General features: G+C 37.5%; 1 protein-coding gene across 7 annotated transcripts in view; it reads left to right on the top strand.

The window, feature by feature from the left end:
• Positions 1–15,122, top strand: part of rasgef1b (RasGEF domain family member 1B) — a 167,039-nt gene extending 151,917 nt beyond the window's left edge. For 4 of the 7 annotated variants that reach the window (XM_031900210.1, XM_031900226.1, XM_012963029.3 and 1 more), the window contains 10 exons: positions 2,447–2,659; positions 2,750–2,824; positions 3,130–3,228; positions 3,319–3,421; positions 4,489–4,568; positions 4,871–4,966; positions 9,035–9,130; positions 10,990–11,113; positions 12,910–12,982; positions 13,509–15,122. In XM_031900210.1, coding sequence (XP_031756070.1) covers positions 2,447–2,659; positions 2,750–2,824; positions 3,130–3,228; positions 3,319–3,421; positions 4,489–4,568; positions 4,871–4,966; positions 9,035–9,130; positions 10,990–11,113; positions 12,910–12,982; positions 13,509–13,533 — 984 coding nt within the window. In that variant the 3' untranslated portion in view covers positions 13,534–15,122. 7 annotated transcript variants of the gene reach the window in all.
• Positions 15,123–18,153: the final 3,031 nt, after the last annotated feature.

Genomic DNA, 18,153 nt, shown 5'->3' with positions numbered 1-18,153 from the left:
GCCAATCTTACAGCTTTGAGGCTACACTCCCCAAACTTGAATCACATAGTCATGGGGTCAGCCTGAATGAAAATATGATGATTGTTGGATGCCCAAAAGTGGGCGGAGCTGTGAACAGCCAATCAGATTTTACCTATTGACTTGGTGGAAATCCAACCTGCTGCCAGTCTCACAGTAATAACGCCAGGGTCCCCAAACTTTGCATTATTAGGCACCAGGTAACTGTGGTTCAAGGGCTCCGCCCAAAAGTGGGCGGGGCCACCAACAGCCAATCAGAGTTTACCTATTGACTTTCAATGGGGAAATTCAATCTGCTGCCATTCTCACAGAATTAACACCAGGGTCCCCAAACTTTTCACAGTTGGTCACTAGGGGACTGCAGTTTTCGTTTTGAAAAGTGGGCGGGGCCGCCAAAAGCCAATCACATTTCTTTCATTGTTTTCAGTGGGGAAATTTTAACTGCTGCCATTCTCAGAAGTTTAATGTCAGGGTCCCCAAACTTTGCACAGTTTGTCACTAGGTGACTATGGTCCAAGTTTAGAAAAGTGGGCGGGGCCAATAACAACCAATCAGATTTCACCTATAGACTTCATATGTTTAAATTTAAACTGCTGCCATTCTTTAAATATTAATACTAAGGTCTCCAAACTTTGCAGAGCTAGTCACCTGGTAACTGCGGTTCAGAGTTAGAAAAAGTGGGTGGGGCCACCAACAGCCAATCAGATTTTAAGTATTGATTTTCAAAGGGGAAATTCAACCTTTCTTACAGTATTAACACCAGGGGACTGCATTTTTAGGTTTTAAAAAGTGGGTGGAGCCACCAACAGCCAATCAGACTTCACCTATTGATTTTTTTTTGTTTAAATTTAAAATTCTGCTTTTCTCACACTATTTATGTCAGGGTTCCCAAACTTTGCACAGTCAGTGACTGGATGACTACATATTCAGGGTTAGAACCAGTGGGCGGAGCCACCAACAGCAAATCCATTTCCACCCATTAGATTTCATTGGTTTATATTTAAACTGTTGCCATTATTTAAATATTAATTCCAGGGTTGTTAAAGTTTCCAGAGTTAGTCACTGGGTATTTGCCGTTTCAAGTTAGAAAAAAAGTAGGCGGAGCCAATAAACAGCCAATAACATTTCACCTATTTACTATGGTAATGGTACAATGGGGAAGTGTAAAATGCTGTCAGTCTCACAATGTTTATGCCTGAGTCCCCAAAATTTGCAAAAGTTGGTCACTGGGGGACTGCAGTTCAAAAATAGGAAAAGTGGGTTGGGCCACTAACAGCCAATCAGATTTCATCCATTGAATTTTATTGGTTTAAATTTAAAATGCTGCCATTCTCACACTATTTATGCCAGGGTGCCCACTGTTTGTCACTGGGTGACTTCTATTCAAGGTTAGAAAAAGTGGCCGGAGCCACCAACCACCAATCACAATTCACCTATTGACTTTTATTGGTTTAAATTTAAACTCAACCCAACATGAAGTTTGTTCTCAAACTTCCCTTTCTAGTTAACTAGATATTATCTTGTAATCTTGGATTTATTTGCTGTGTTTTACACTAGCATTAGTGTACCACTGCCAGTTTCCTCTTGGATGAAAAAATGAGTGACAGCAGTAATGATTGCATTTCCTATTTAAGCAAATTGTAGCGCTCTTTTGCTGTCTGAAATACACTTCCTGTTTACCATGAGCTCTTTAGGGCTCTGGCACACGGGGAGATTAGTCGCCTGCGACAAATCTCCTGTGTCGCGGGCCACTAATGTTCCCGAAATGCTATCCCACCGGCGAAAATGTAAATCGCCAGTGGGATGGCATACGTGGTGCCATGATTTCCCTGAAATTGCAGAGTTGCTTTGTGGCGGGTGACTAAACTCCCCGTGTGCCAGAGCCCTTAGGGTGAAGACACACAGAACTACTAGTAGCAGCTACAAAAATAGACAATGCTGATCATTTACTGATAATTGTCTCTATGTGTATTTTAGTAGAAACAGAAGCAAATGTCAGTATTGTCTATGGCAAGGTATTTTGTGGTGTTTAGTAGCTGCTACTAAGTAGCTCTGTGTGTCTTCACCCTTATGGCAGTGGCACATGGGAAGATAAGCCACCCTCGATAAATCTTCACTCTTGCGGGCGACTAATCTACCCAACATGCCATCCCTCTGGCAAAAATGTAAATCAGTGGGATGGCACACGTGTCGCTTTGGTTTTCCGAAGTCGCCGAAGTTTCATTGCGAGGCAACTTTGGGCAACCGAAGTAATGCGACTAATCTCCCTGTGTGCCACTGCCTTTAGAAGACTCCCCAAAGTAGTTGTTCTATGAATAAAGCAAAACCCCTGGGCTAATGAAAACTAATATCATTGCTGCTGCTACCTGTGTGAAAGATCTGAGCTTTTTCCAGTGGCTTCATTAACATATTTTTTTCTTTAATGCAGATGTACAGAAAAAATGTGCAGCAGATAATTCAGAATCTTATTCGGAAGTTGGCATCACTGACTCAGTACGAGGAACTCATTACAAAAATAAATGCACAGTCTACTGATCGCATGACAGTCCTAAAAACCAAACCACAATCCATACAAAGGGACATCATCACTGTGTGTAGTGACCCCTACACAGTAGCACAGCAGCTCACCCACATAGAGTTGGTTAGTAGAATCTTTAGTGCTTTATTGCATACTTGCATATCTAAATACAGTATTTGAAATAAACCTCTCATATTATTGCTTTTATAACAGGAGAGGCTAAGTTACATTGGACCAGAAGAATTTGTTCAAGCATTTGTGCAGAAGGATCCTTTAGACAACAATGAGGTAAATCCACACTACAAAAATCTCTTTTATTTGTTGAGTTCCTTTATTTTGTGTACAAAGGTGTCAGATTGGGAACACTTAGCTAATTATAAAGTCAGTCAGTTGTATTATTAATTCACTTACATAAGATAAGATGGGTGCTAAACCTAAGGAAAATATATTCTTAGAATAGGACTTGCTCAATCTTATTTTGCGAGTAGGATTAAAGGCAAGTCTGTAGCATTGTCAGAGAGGTGGCTTCCAGTGTATACATGCAAAAATAGTTTATATCAAAGCATCTGATTCACTGAATTAAATTCTGTCAGCAGAACTGCTACAGTGACAGAAAGAAACCACGCAATCTGGAAGCCTATGTGGAATGGTTTAACCGGCTTAGCTACTTGGTTGCCACTGAAATCTGCATGGTGAGTCACTTTATTTATTTATCAGAGCTGTCTGTAACTCCCTTGTTTTTGGCCTCCACTCAATGCCATTTATTTCTGTACTTTCTGCAGCCTGTGAAAAAGAAACACCGTGCTCGAATGATAGAGTTCTTCATTGATGTAGCTCGAGAATGCTTTAATATTGGAAACTTCAACTCTCTGATGGCAATAATATGTAAGTAGATAGAATATCTATCTACCATCTAACCGTCTGTCTGTCTGTCCGTCCGTCCATCCATTTAGTGCTGTTGTGTTTATTCCAGGAGGAGCACTTTAAAAAGATGTTAGTTCTGTATGGTGCTAGGGAAAGAGAAAATTATATTGTTAATGGTTAATAATAATGGTCATGCTTGTAGGGGTTCCTTTGTACTAGTCATTTACAGACTCTGTAGGGTGATTTTACAGTTTTGTCATCATTTTGTCAGCTGCATTATTTGCCAGTTAAATATATATAGAAATGAAAGGACTGAGAGATAATAAATCAAAAATTAGAGCAGCACTCTAGAATAACAGAACAATATGCTTTATTTGGCATAAAGCTTAAGACGGTGACCCTAACACACCATGTGCTTAATCATAGGATGAAAGATATTACACTAATTCCTAGCAATGGAACTGTTAAGCCTGTTCAAGCTATATTATATTCATGTTCTGTTCTTAAGCAGGCTGTAGGTGGCAGCTCAGACTATACAATCGTTTAAAAATTAGCATTTCATTGGTGTTGTTTACACTAAAAATAAAATCCTCATGGCTTCCAAGATAATTTAGGACATTCTGTGCTGTAGCTGACTGTTTAGGCATACTGAGAAAACCACCCCTTGGCAAGCCCTTACTGGGCTGGCAGCGCATATGCCAAAATAAGTCTTGGTTCATTAGTCATTATGGCAATGCTGTTCAGTTTATCACATTTCAAAGGATTTTTTCAGAATAAAATGCTAAATTTAGTATAAAATCACATTGCATAGCACTCATGCAAGTTGTGAGATGGCATACGCAGTACAAAGGTGAATTCACAGAAATTCTTTTTTGACTCATTAACTTTATAATAACCTCTGTCATTTTGTGAGACACTGTGACCAAGGGGAGCATAGTTCAAAACTAATTTCTGGGTAAATGCTAGGAAAATATTCAGCAGTTTACATGGCAGTTTCTCCCTAAGCAAATTTCATATTAGCTGAATGGTATTGTCTGCACATAAATAACCAAATGTGATTTGTGTGATACATTTATGTTTCCATAAAGCTGGAATGAATATGAGTCCAGTGTCCCGACTCAAGAAAACATGGGCTAAAGTCAAGACTGCCAAGTTTGACATCCTTGAGGTACATAGTATATATCAATCATTATGAAAAAAATATTGTGTCCCATGTTTCAGAGAGCTCTTTTAGAAGCCTTTCCTCACATCCTGCCTTTCCCCTAAATATGCTGCAGAGTGAATGGTTGAAAGAAGCAACATGCAATTTTGAATTTTTTTGTACTTATATGATTAATTTATTCTTATCAATTATGAGTTATTTTATAAGTAATAAAATATGTCAAACATTCATGTCAATAATTACGTACCAAGTTGCAGCAGTCATTACTAACAACACATATTAACAGCTAATTTTATTTTCAATGACAGCATCAAATGGACCCTTCTAGCAATTTTTACAATTACAGAACAGCTTTGCGAGGAGCAGCTCAAAGGTCTCTAACAGCTCACAGCAATCGTGAGAAGGTATGTTGTCCAAATGGATTAGCAAACAGAGAGTGATAAAATGTGCAGATGGCACCCTGGGTTACTATTGTTTGCACAGAAGACTTACAATGAAATAAAAACATATGGCATCCTGCACACTGTGGTAATGAATACAAAAATCAATACATTTTGGAAGGTTATGTAGGAGCCAAAGCTGTGTTCATGTTTAGAACCTGTCATTAAACAATAGAAGACCTTTTTATCACATATTTTTTCTGTAGGTTTCAGAGATGTACAAATTAAAGTGTTAATTAGTTGCTTTTGGGAGATAATAACAATAGCTGCTTCTCAGATCCTGTATTCTGTTGGTTGAAATGATTAATTAACCACAATAATCCTGTACAGATTTTGACTTTTACTTTGCTTATTCCTAAAGGTGGCCATACACGAGCAGATCCGCTCGCTTGGCGATGTCGCCAAGCGAGCGGATCTTCCCCCGATATCCCCACCTACGGGTGGGCGATATCGGGGACCATTTAGGTAAAAAAAATAATAATCCGATCGTTTGGCCCTGGGGCCAGACGATCGGATTATGTGGGCGGCAATGGGGCAGTCGGATCGGGGACCGCATCAACGAGCCGATGCGGTCCCCGATCCGACCAGATTTTCTAACCTGGCCGATCGAGATCTGGCCAATTTCAGGCCAGATATCGGTCGGCCAGGCCGATCTGCTCTCCCCATACACGGGCCGATTAGCTGCCGAATCGGTCCAAGGGACCGATATCGGCAGCTATAGTCGGCCCGTGTATGGCCACCTTAACACTGAAGCTAGAAAAAGCCCCCTGAATCATTTTGATTCATATCTCCCTTTGTTCATTTATGGATTTGCAAAATGTATCTCAAAGTAAAATAGTTTGGTTGTAGGGTTTACATTAGGGCTCCATCAGATTTGATAATGGTTCGGGATAGCAGATATTTTGTACAAAACATAAGAAGAGTTTATTTATAAGCTGGATTTTATGGACATATTTTTCTGTTTTTCCCTAATGATGTATCTGTTTGGAAGAGGCAGGGGTTGGCACAAAAACTGGTAAAAACATAATTTAGGGTTACCACCACCTTAAACACCTTAAATTAAATCTTGAATTAAATGTAGTAAATCTATCTATTGTATTTTCCATTTTTAGGACTTAATCACACATCACATTTTTACGATGTGTTATCATAGTTCCAATGTGGCCTAAAAAGCATTAATAAAAAAAATACTGTAATACACATGTTGTAAAACACACACATTTATAAAAATGCTGATATCTGCCAAAAAAAACAGAACGTGCATTTTTGCACGTAGAAGCTGATATGCCAGGACAAATCAAAAACGTAAATTGCTGGCACATGGCATAAAAATGCAGCCTATTTGCTGAATTGTTCTGAATCATTACATAATGTTATGATATGGCATTATTATGGAATTTCTGTACTGCCATTATTTAATGCACTTTGTTTAGATCCTCATATTCATTGTAGGTATTTATGTGAGTCCTTATACCATTCATTACCTATATCAACAGTACTCAGTTATTACAGTCTGTTATACTAATTAAGCATAGTTTATGATTTTGTGCAATCAAATATATACTTTGCTTTAAATTGATTGAATTAAATGTTTCTGCCAAACAATGTAAGGGCTTTAATCTTCAATAGTAACTCTGTTGTGATGTAAAACCACTTATCTTTGAGTTAATAAATATCCTGACTTAAGCCAAAAAGGCTTCAGAAAATGACTGTAGATTACATGGATGCACACTTGTTAACTATTAGGTTGTTAAACAAAGTCAATGCAAACTATGAAGTGTTCTTCCTTCCTAAGCCTGAAATTAAGTGTGCCAGTTCTGTTGCACTAATTTTTTTTATTTATTTATTTATTTTATTTTTAAATGTTTTTATTTTGCAAGTTAAAATACGGTGTACAGTAGAGCACCTGTTGGGGTATCCAAGGCTGTTGCACTAATTTTATATCACTCTCGTGGTTGGATGCGCATAATTAAAAAAATAGTGATGTAAAGGTATGATAGATTATCACTAGCTTCTGGAAATAATTTTAACTCTTAAAGGACAAGTAACATGAATTGAAAATGTCATTTAAACAAGTGGCAATGAGACATAATATAAAGTGAACAGAAAATCAAACCACATAACACCAGTTTTGCTAAAAACACAGATAGGAGCTTTACTGCAGTTATGGAGTGTTGTGTATAGAAAATGACAGCTAGGCCCAGCATTCTATAAACATGCTAAAATATTGAACAACTCTTTCCTAAATGGATGCAGAGCAAAAAGCTGCTTGCAGTTTTCTAAGACTAAAATGGATGCCAGAATAGACTTCATACGTACCTAAGGTGGCTATTTTATTTATAAACACATAATATGTTATTTTCAAAAGAAAAATTCAAATTTGTGTAATATTTTGTGGAAACGTCAAATTTAACTTCTAAAATGTTGTATTTTTATGTATGCATGCATCTATATCTAGCAAGAAACAGACCCCTCTAGTTTTATGTTTTTAGGTGTTTTGACAAGCCACTGTTCTAAAGGTGGCCATACACGAGCAGATCCGCTCGCTTGGCGATGTCGCCAAGCGAGCGGACCTTCCCCCGATATCCCCACCTACGGGTGGGCGATATCGGGGAGCATTTAGGTAAAAAAAATAATAATCCGATCGTTTGGCCCTGGGGCCAAACAATCGGATTATGTGGGCGGCAATGGGGCAGTCGAATCGGGGACCGCATCAACGAGCCGATGCGGTCCCCGATCCGACCGGATTTTCTAACCTGGCCAATCGAGATCTGGACAATTTCAGGCCAGATATCGGTCGGCCAGGCCGCTCTGCTCTCCCCATACACGGGCTGATTAGCTGCCGAATCGGTCCAAGGGACCGATATCGGCAGCTATAGTCGGCCCGTGTATGGGGACCTTTACACAGAGCGGTCAAAATACACTTATCTGTCTGTCTTCACTTGCCATAGAGATATATGTAGAAAAGCTTTCTAAAGCAGATTTGGTGATGACAGCTGGACCTTTTTAGCATCTTTGACCTTAAATAGGTTTTCTTGTTGGCATGAGCAAGCAATGTTTTAAAGTTAAATCTGCCATGTTAATAAGCAATGCTCATTTATACCAGCAAGGAAACTGAAGTCAGCATTAATGTAAAGCTGGGAATACTAGGTATGATCACCTTATCTTTATCTGATTTGACCACCGTTGCGGTGGGCCAAGTCAGGATAATCCATTCATAATAATTAGGAGAGGATAGCATCAGCCCAATGATGCAGTGCTCATACAGTTTTTAAAATTTACCAGTTTTCTGCTAGATGTCAATAAAGCAAGACCTCTTGAGGGCCCCATACATAGGCAGATAAGCTGCCAACTCTGTCTGGAGTGCCAGCTTTATCGTTGAAAGGGAACAGCAGATGCCATATTGTCTCTAAGGGGCTGATTTACTAAGACACGATTTCGAATCCGAATTGGAAAAATTCCGATTGGAAACGAACATTTTGCGACTTTTTCGTATTTTTGCGATTTTTTCGGCGTCTTTACGATTTTTGCGTAAAAACGCGAGTTTTTCGGCATCTTTACGAAAGTTGCGCAAAGTCGCGATTTTTTCGTAGCGTTAAAACTTGCGCGAAACGTCGCGCCTTTTAAGTTTTAACGCTATGAAAAAGGCGCGACTTTGTGCGCAAGTGTTAACGCTACGAAAAAATCGCGACTTTGCTCAACTTTCGTAATGGCTACGAAAAACTCGCGTTTTTACGCAAAAATCGTAAAGACGCCAAAAAACTCGCGTTTTTACGCAAAAATCGTAAAGATGCCGAAAAACTCGCGTTTTTACGCAAAAATCGTAAAGACGCCGAAAAAATCGTAAAGACGCCGAAAAAAATCGCAAAATTACCGATCATTACGAAAAAAACGCAATCGGACGCATTCAGCCCGTTCGTGGGTTAGTAAATGTGCCCCTAAGAGTCACTTTAGTAATCAGTTACTATATTATTGGTTCTGAAGAAGAACACCAACCTAACTATAGGTGTTGTCCTTGTATTTTACACTTAGATTGTGATACCATTCTGCAGTTTGCTTATTAAGGATATATACTTCCTGAATGAAGGATGCACAAGTCGCCTTCCAAATGGGCATGTCAATTTTGAGGTAAGTAGTGCAATGGTATATGAATTTCCTTTAAAGTTAAGATGCTTCATGGCATTAACTTAGCCTGTACACATTTAAATGTATTTTTGTTGTGCAATCTCTTAAAGGACAAGGAAAGGCTAAGTCACTTGGGGTGACAAAATGTTAGGCACCCCCAAGTGACTTTAATCGCTTACCTTGTACCCCGGGCTGGTGCCCCTGTTAGGAGAAAACAGCACCAGCCAGGGGTACCTGTAGCGCAGCGCTTCCTCCTTCCTGCTTAGTTTTGCAAAGGACTACATGACAGGCGCATGCGCAGTACAGTGGCAAGCCGACTTCACTGTTAAAGTTCGGCTTTTCACTCTACTGCGCATGTGCGTGCGAGCGAAGACAGAAGGAGGAAGCGCTCGCTGCTACCCCGGGCTGGTGCTGTTCTCTCCGTACAGGGGCACCAGCCCGGGGTAAAAGGTAGGCGATTTAAGTCACTTGGGAGTGCCTAACATTTTGGCACCCCCAAGTGACTTTGCCTTTCCTTCTCCTTTAAATACCATAGATAGATGGGAGTTAGGGAGGACAGTTAGTAGCAGGTTACAGTAGTCTGTAACCTGCTACTAACTGTCCTCCCAAACTCCCATCTATCCCCCCTACAATCTGTCTTAAGTACCGCTGCCACAATTCTCCTCCTCTCATTAAGTTCAGGCCCTTCCACTGCTAAAGTCCTTATCATGGCTTCCCATAAACCGCTTGGTTGCACCCTTCACTAATACTGCCACGTTAAACCTTTCTGCCTTGCTGCCTTTACATTTGGAATGCCCTCCCTCAGTCTTTTTAGAACTAAACTCAAAAACTACCTCTTGGAGCACCCGCATAGCTAGTACTTACATAGCAGGGTAACAACCCTCCCATTTAGATTTTAAGCCCTGTGGGGTAGGGATCTCTATCCTATTGTCGCTTTGATTCTTAACTTATTGCCACCATATTTTGTATTTATTTCTATTTTTATCATACTTTGTATTCATCTATTATTGTAATAATCCCGTTTGTTGTATTAATTTATTGTTCTACTGTATAGTGCTGCATACATAAGTAGCACTTTATAAATAAAGATATACATACATATACAGTACAGTTGTTATAACATACGTTTTGCATAACTAGCTTTCCCGGTATTACATATTTTTAGACAACAGAGTTTAACAGCAACTATCTAATACACATTTATTCTACAGTATATAACTATCAAAAATCCCAAATAATATTGTCAATCCCACTTAATCCTTTCCCCTTTCTGACAGGCCTCCCCACAGTTGTTGCCCAACAAGTATAAAGATAGCTGAAAAGCATATGATCCTGTATTCAAGAACATTTTTCCTAGACAATTTAGCTACTGAATTTAGTATAAGTGACATCAAGGGGCAGATTTACTAAGACACAAACGTTCGGAGCGTTCATTTGAACGATCCAAGGGTATTTTTGCCTAATTTTTTGTGTCTTGCGCAACTTTTTCGTACACTTGTGCAACTTTTTTGTACGCTTGCGCGAAATAATCGGAAAGGTTTTCCCGCTGTTTACAATCATTCGGTATGAAAATTTTGTGACTTTCGGATCGCCAGTACGATATTATTGGGACTAATACGATTTTTCCGTAAGCATTTTCGTGATATTTGTGATTTTCGGATACAAATTTGTCCCATTCCGCATTCGAACTCACATTTTCATGAATGTGCCCCTAAGTATGAAATGCTTTAGAAGGCAAACTGTTTAGAAATCTGTTGTGTATAGAATATGAAATGCAGGTTTACTGTATGATTGTATGATTGCTGTGGTCTTAAGAGATTCTGCTGTATTCTGAAGTGTATATCTTTTTTTTTTTTTTTTAGAAATTCTGGGAACTTGCTAAGCAGGTCAGCGAATTTATGACATGGAAACAAGTTGAGTGTCCATTTGAAAAGGATCGGAAAATATTACATTATGTGCTGACCGCACCCATTTTCAGTGAGGATGGTAAGGGAGCTGTCAAAATTTTGATAGTGTTTTTTCTTATAGTGCATAGATTTAATTTGCAACCAACAGTTAACACTTAAGCACCTGAAGCTTGAATTCGCGAACATGAAAATTAGGAAGTAAAACTTTCTACCAGCAATCCTGTCACATAAAAACCTCGTTTGCAGTTCAACTGAATGGGGAGCCATTGTCTCCGGGAAAAGTGCTTGATCACTGACAGGACAGTGGCAATCAAAACAACCTTCCTGCCGTAAACCTTTGTAGGACATGAAAGCAAGATTTTTGTATGGGAAATTTTAACTAATAAAAACATATTTACATAATGGAGTCTCCCAATGAGATCTTTCACAGAAATAAATCTTTTTTTTTTTATATGCATGATAAAAACTTTATTTTGAAGATTATATAAAAATAAAAATAAATAAAAAGATAAAATATTAAAGTCACTTTGCAAGATAAAGTATAGTGGCACAAGGGGCAGATTTCAACTGTCCTTTACAGAATCTCCCAAAAATGCCTCCTTCAGCTTCAGTGTGTGTGAAAAGGTGGGCATACACGGCCCGTGAAAAATTGCAGTTTGCAGTCTGCAGTTTTTCCATGTATGGGGCCTGCCCATGTTTTTGGCCAGATATCAATCAGGCAAGTTTAAAAATCCTGTCGGGGAACAAATCAGCACGTTAATGTGGTTCTTGTCCTGACGACCTGGTACCGTCAATGTGATTCGATCATATGACCCTCAGGCCAAACGTTCGGATCAATTCAATATAACCCCAACTCAAAGTGGGCATATCGGTGACAGATCTGATAATTTGGAGACCTCGCCAAGGAGCGGATCTTAACATGTATGTTTAACTTAAGGCAATGTTACACAAGGACAATTTTATTTGTCAGATTTTGATGAGCACCCTACTCCCCTAGTAGCACCAAAGTGATGATGATGACATCATGCATGAGTATGGACAGATAAGAACAGCTGTTGCCAGGCAAATGTCAAGGTCAAGTTACAATATGCTATGTCTCACAAAGCTAACAATTTTGCCTTATGCCAGTGGTGGCAGATTCTAACATTTATATCCTTTCTGCATAAAGAAAAGTCTGCTGTGGCTGTGATTAACCAGTGGACCTAGGTCAATGACAGTCATAATAATAGTATCCAACAATGCAAAAGTTTCAAAATGATTCAATCAGGAACCCTGGAATTGACCAAATGTTTACTGTATGCAATGTAAACAACATTTTTCAATGGCTCTGTTAAAAATATAACAGATTTTCATTTTTTTTTATAACAAAGTAAATACAATGTATCCGAAGTCTTATCAAGGAAATATTAATTTATCACATGTAATAGTAGGCCTTTTTATTGTCCTTTTCTTAGTAATGTTTTTTACCTGCACTAAGCCTAAACCTACCTATAAATTTGATAATTTTGCTATAAATGTCATATATATATATATAATATATATGTCGTATAATGCCGTATATAAAAGCATCCCCAGACTTCTCAAATTGAGTATAATAAAACTGCTGGATATATAAGTATTTTTTTTCTGCAACTCAATGTGATTTGTGCAATAGCGCAAGCAATGGCATGCATCGACATGCAGCAATGTATTTGAAGCACCAGTACATTGATAGTGACAGAGTGATGAAGTGTTTGATGCTGAGGTAAATGAGGCACAGCATAGTCTGAGTGAAGACAAGATAGTAATGTTCCTAGGGAAGCTCAAAGACTGTGGGAATATAGGTCCTGTAAAATGCTGGGTTATTCATTAATTTCTTATTGCTTCTGCTTTCAGCACTTTACTTGGCTTCCTATGAGAGTGAAGGTCCTGAGAATCATATTGAAAAAGACAGATGGAAGACTCTGAGGTAAGGTTAAATAGTTGATGTATTAATACAGGGTACTATTAGTTTTCTGACAATGACTAGCTGCATATAAAGGCCATGCATATGCTTCAGACACATTTCTAGCAGGTCATCTCTTAAAATCTATTTTTTTTTCATATATCAGATACTATGTTGCTATTTACTGCGCTTTTTAGATATCATCTGTATGTGCTATTTTTTGAAGTAGTGAATTTGATTGCATATGCCCATTGTGAAGCTTTTAATAGAATGATGACTAATACATGTGACAGAAGCCAGTAGATAGCAGGAGAAAAAAAATGTGCTTATGAATGTACCGAGTTAGGGAGTTCACATGAAGTACTAGTAATTCCTAAACCAGAGATACCCCTGTTAAGTCTGGAACTCAATATTCCATATTTTGGTGTGGGAAGGGAATCATAAGAGTTTGTTTATATATGTAAATGTGGATTTTTAATGTACTCTCTTAAAATATTCATTTCAGTAATTCATGCCTAACTTTTTCCTTTCTATATGATTAATTTTTCAGGTCAGCGCTTTTGGGCAGAGCATAATGTGTCAATGACCTGCCAGAAAATTGTTATCATTTATGGACCCTTTTTGCACTTGATGGCAACAGAGCAGGCAGCCGAGATTGGAGCCCAGCATTGGTAAATCAAGAGAGCTAAGAGTGCACACAAGCAGAAGAATTTCCACTGACTGGCCTAGCATGCTTGTTAAGGTCAATAAAGACTTAATCATTCACAGCCACCCTTGTGCTGAGATTTTTTTTCTCATGCGTGGCTTATAATTAGATTATTTGCTGGATGTTGCATTCTGCTAGCCAGTCCCATTGACCTTGATCATCTAAAAATGTCTGTATAAAAATTAAAGCTGTTAACACCAGGAATTTTGCCTGAGGGAAAAGCAAAGACATTTAAAAAATAAAAACCACTCGCTGGCGGTGGTTTATATCCGTTTCATACTGTCCAGGTTTATTCTATTGTTCAAGCTTAAGTTTACTGCTGGATAGTAAACTGGGCTAGCAATGTGACTTACCAGTATTATCAGTAATAATTGCCAATGCATAAACTATCTCCCTTTGAAAAGAAGATAGAAAAGCACCTCTCTGCAAGGATATCACTGGACTGATCTTCCAATGGTCTTTTTTTAGCTGTTTACACAATTCCTTGTTTGTTTCTTTTGTAATTTAAATTTATTTTGTGAATTGTTTTTGTATTTATTAAACATGGTCTGTGCAAATATGGGATACACACTGAGGGGATTACTGAAGTTCAGTAGAAAAAAATCTATTTTAGTATGATTACCAGTACAAACAGTTATTGTACAGAAAGGAGCTATGAATTCTGTATGTGACAGACATAATCCATCAATTACTGTCATTCTTTGCCTCATTTCCTCAGTGGCATTTATTATGTGGAACTGTCATATAAGTATAATTCCATTAAATTATTGTAGATGTGTAATAAATCTGTTCCACGAATGGTCTGTATAATTTACCTTTGTTTATAATTTTAAAAAAGGTTAATTTTTGTGCACCCTAAGTTATGTTGTTGCTGTTAGAAAGTAACACATCCTCCAACACACCTCCACATTCTTTCTCCTTCAACCAAAGGATTTATATTTCTGTTGTAATTTCATCAAGACGAGTAGTAGGTTCATTTAGAGCAAGCCTCTAACATGTGTCCTGACGTTAATTTAGAATCCTTATCATGTAGACTTATAAGGGTGAAGACACATAGAGCTACTTAGTAGCAGTTATTTGTCATGGCTACTAAACTCCAGAAAATACCCTGCCATAGACAATACTGAGAATTGCCTCTACTAAAACACACACAGAGACAGTTATCAGTTAATGATCAGCATGGTCTGTTTTAGTAGCTGTGACAAGTAGCTGCTACTAGTAACTCTGTGTGTCTTCACCCTAAAATGGAAGCCCCTTTTGCACTGTGCCACCATGCCAATCAGGTGATTTGATCTCATTTTTATATATCTGACCTTGTATGCTGTGTTAGGGAGTTAATTAAACCTCTGAAATACAGAAACCAGTTTCATTTTACTTTTGGCATGATTATTTTTTTCAAAGCATCATACACATAGGTGTAATAAGAAAAGATTGTAATAAACAATTTTTTTCACTGGTGTTAAGGGTCATTATCTTATAATCTGATGCAAACATATTGTATTATAGTTCAAATATAAAATGCAGACATTAGCTCTATAGCATTCATATTTGAAAAGTAATATTACAATGGGGTGGTTAAATCTAACTAAAGTTTTTTGTTAGAGAAATTTTGATTTTGTTTTTTATCTGTTGGGTGTCATGCTGTTTTCTGTTTTTGTTAATCTACCTCTTTATCCTCTTTTAAAAATCTATAATTTATACCTATTGAAAACATAATGGGTAGTTCACCTTAAAGTTAACTTTTAGTTGTAGTGTAATCTGTGGTATTACATGGCAATTTGCAGTTCATCTTTATGTTCTTATTGTTGTGTATTTTTAATTATTTAACTTTTTTACCGCCACTCTACAGTAGGGGATTTCAACTGTTATGTGGTTGCTAGAGTTCAATTTCTATCTAGTTCCAGGGTTACAATAGCAACCAGTCAGTGGTTCAGAAGTTAAAGGTACAGTAACACCAAAAAATGAAAGTGTATTAAAGTAATTACTATATAATGTAATGCTGCCCTGTACTGGTACAACTGGTGTGTTTTCCTTAGAAAGACTACTATAGTTTATATAATAAAGCTTCTGTGTAGCCATGGGGGCAGCCATTTACAGGAGAAAAGGCACAAGTTACTTAGCAGATAACAGATAAAACCCCATTATATTCTACAAAGCTTATCTGTTATCTGCTATATGCCTGTGCCTTTTCTCCTTTTTCCCAGCTTCAATGGCTGCCCCCGTGTTGACATAGCAGCTCATTTATATAAACTATAGTAGCGTTTCTATTGCAAACTTACCAGATTCACCAGCGCAGGGCAACTGAACATTATATTTTAATTACTTTAAAACACTTTAATTTTTGGTGTTACTGTTCCTTTAAAATCAGACATGAACAGGAGACAACCTTGATGGATAGACAGACAGACAGATAGATAGATAGACAGATAGGCAGACAGACAGATAGCAAAAACGTAATAAAAGGTTATCAATAAAAACATGTGAATACATTTTTTTGGGTACTTTTGTCAGCACACTTGCAACCAGTTAGTATTTTAAAACTAAAAAGAAGCAGTTTAGTAGGGTGAATAATTTAAAAAAAACACATATAAAAGACCAAATTAAAAGATGCAAAAAATTAGGCCAATCTATCAAATTGTAAAAAGTAATTTAAAGGTAAATTTCCCCTTTAAGGTAAAAGTTATACGTCTCTGAAAAATTCTATATAGATCGGTGGGTATAAATTATATGAACTATTATGGATGAGCTCATGAATTACAAAGTAGAACGAGATCAAAGAGTTCTTACTACGCGTGCCCCAACATCCTGGGGGTGCTTACTTTGGCAGGTTTGGAAAAGTTACACCACACATATATATTTATATATTTACTTGACAGGGATTTGCAAAAAAAAAAGGTAACCACTGAGCAGCATATTTATATAGAATATTCAATATGAAAAGAGGTCATTGATTATTTAAAATTTGTATACAATTTGCCAGATGCTCCTAAACTGAAGCATATTAAATAATGTGTGGGAAATATATATAAATGAACTCAGTGCTATATTTATACAATATAGTAACAGTGCCTAGCAGTGAACGCATAATATCTTGGGCATTTATCTGAATCAAATCCCAAATATAATCTGAATCGGTAATGGTGTGGAAATGTATTAAATGTGGATTTATTTAGTAAATTACCATTGCTCTTTTGTTAAGTAGGTTGCATCTTCGACAAGTTAGCTGAACTTGGGCCAAAGGGTTGTAGACTTAATTTGGCTCCTAGGTTTTCCAACCGAATCCATCATTTCTGAAAATGAAGCACTCTTTTTCTACAATCTGATAAATGCTATAGCATTTCTGATCTCACAGATTATAATTATATGTATAAAATCACAATGCATTGTTTGTTATGCATTATTTGTGCTTGGGATATGCCACCCAATGATGATAATTTGCATAACTCTTTAAAAAACATATTTCCTGTTGTAACCTTAGCTCTCAAGAAATCTTGAAGACTCTAAATTGGTTACATTTTATTCCTTCAGTCTATCAGTGTTTGGTAAGCACAGAAATGCTGTCATTCCTCTTGTTTTACCACATTTTATACTCAGGACCTTTAGCTTAGGTAATTTAACTGTCCTTATTAATACCCCTCATAACATCATTTAGTGTCTTTTACATTTGGAAGAAACAGGGCTCTGGAAAAGCTGCACTTGTCCAAACCTTTGTGTAGGTACTGTTGTACATGGAGAACAATATAATCAACATGGAAACCAGACTTAAGAGTATGGGGGGTTTATATGCTCTCCTTGCAAATTGTAATGTAATTTGACTTGCCTGGAATACATACAAAATGTATTTTGACTTGCTTAGAATACATGCATTTATGACTTTGTAGATGAACTGAAATTGTAAATAAAACTAAATGATATTGAATAAAATCACTCCACTGGTATTATATTGCATTTCTCTATTGGCTAAGTAGCTTAAAAAATGTCAAGTGAAAGAAAGTCTTTTAAAGTATGTCCACTGGGGGCAGATATCACAACTCCCTAGCAGTGTCAGGTTTTTATTAGCCATATTCATATCTAGCCATAAAACTTCTATCCCTTAAGGGCCGCACTGTAGGGTATTGAATTACATTCTCCTATTATGTTTAAAGTTGCCTTTTTAGTACACATTATCAATACTGTGGTTATTGTTGCAGAAGTTCGCTGCTACTGGGAGGTCCGTTCTCCCACAATTGATGTTGGATCTGTGGGAGGACATCACCCACATATAGCCCTGTAGTTGGGCATTTCACACACAGGGTAGTTTAGACCACGTTGGATGACTTGCAAAAGAAAGATCGCTTTGTTATGGAGATATGGCTAGATATGAATATAGCTTGTGGTGTAAATGTCTGTGCAGGTTTTACACCATGCCACTTTCTGCTGGGGCATTAATGGAGCTTTGTACAATTTATTTTTTAAGGTTTGGTAGTTGTCTGTATGCAAGTAGGGAAGG

Source organism: Xenopus tropicalis, chromosome 1, assembly GCF_000004195.4.
Source record: "Xenopus tropicalis strain Nigerian chromosome 1, UCB_Xtro_10.0, whole genome shotgun sequence".
In the NCBI taxonomy this organism is placed as follows: domain Eukaryota; kingdom Metazoa; phylum Chordata; class Amphibia; order Anura; family Pipidae; genus Xenopus; species Xenopus tropicalis.
Note: the sequence above shows the minus strand (reverse complement) of the source record. Positions and strands in the feature narration are given on the sequence as shown.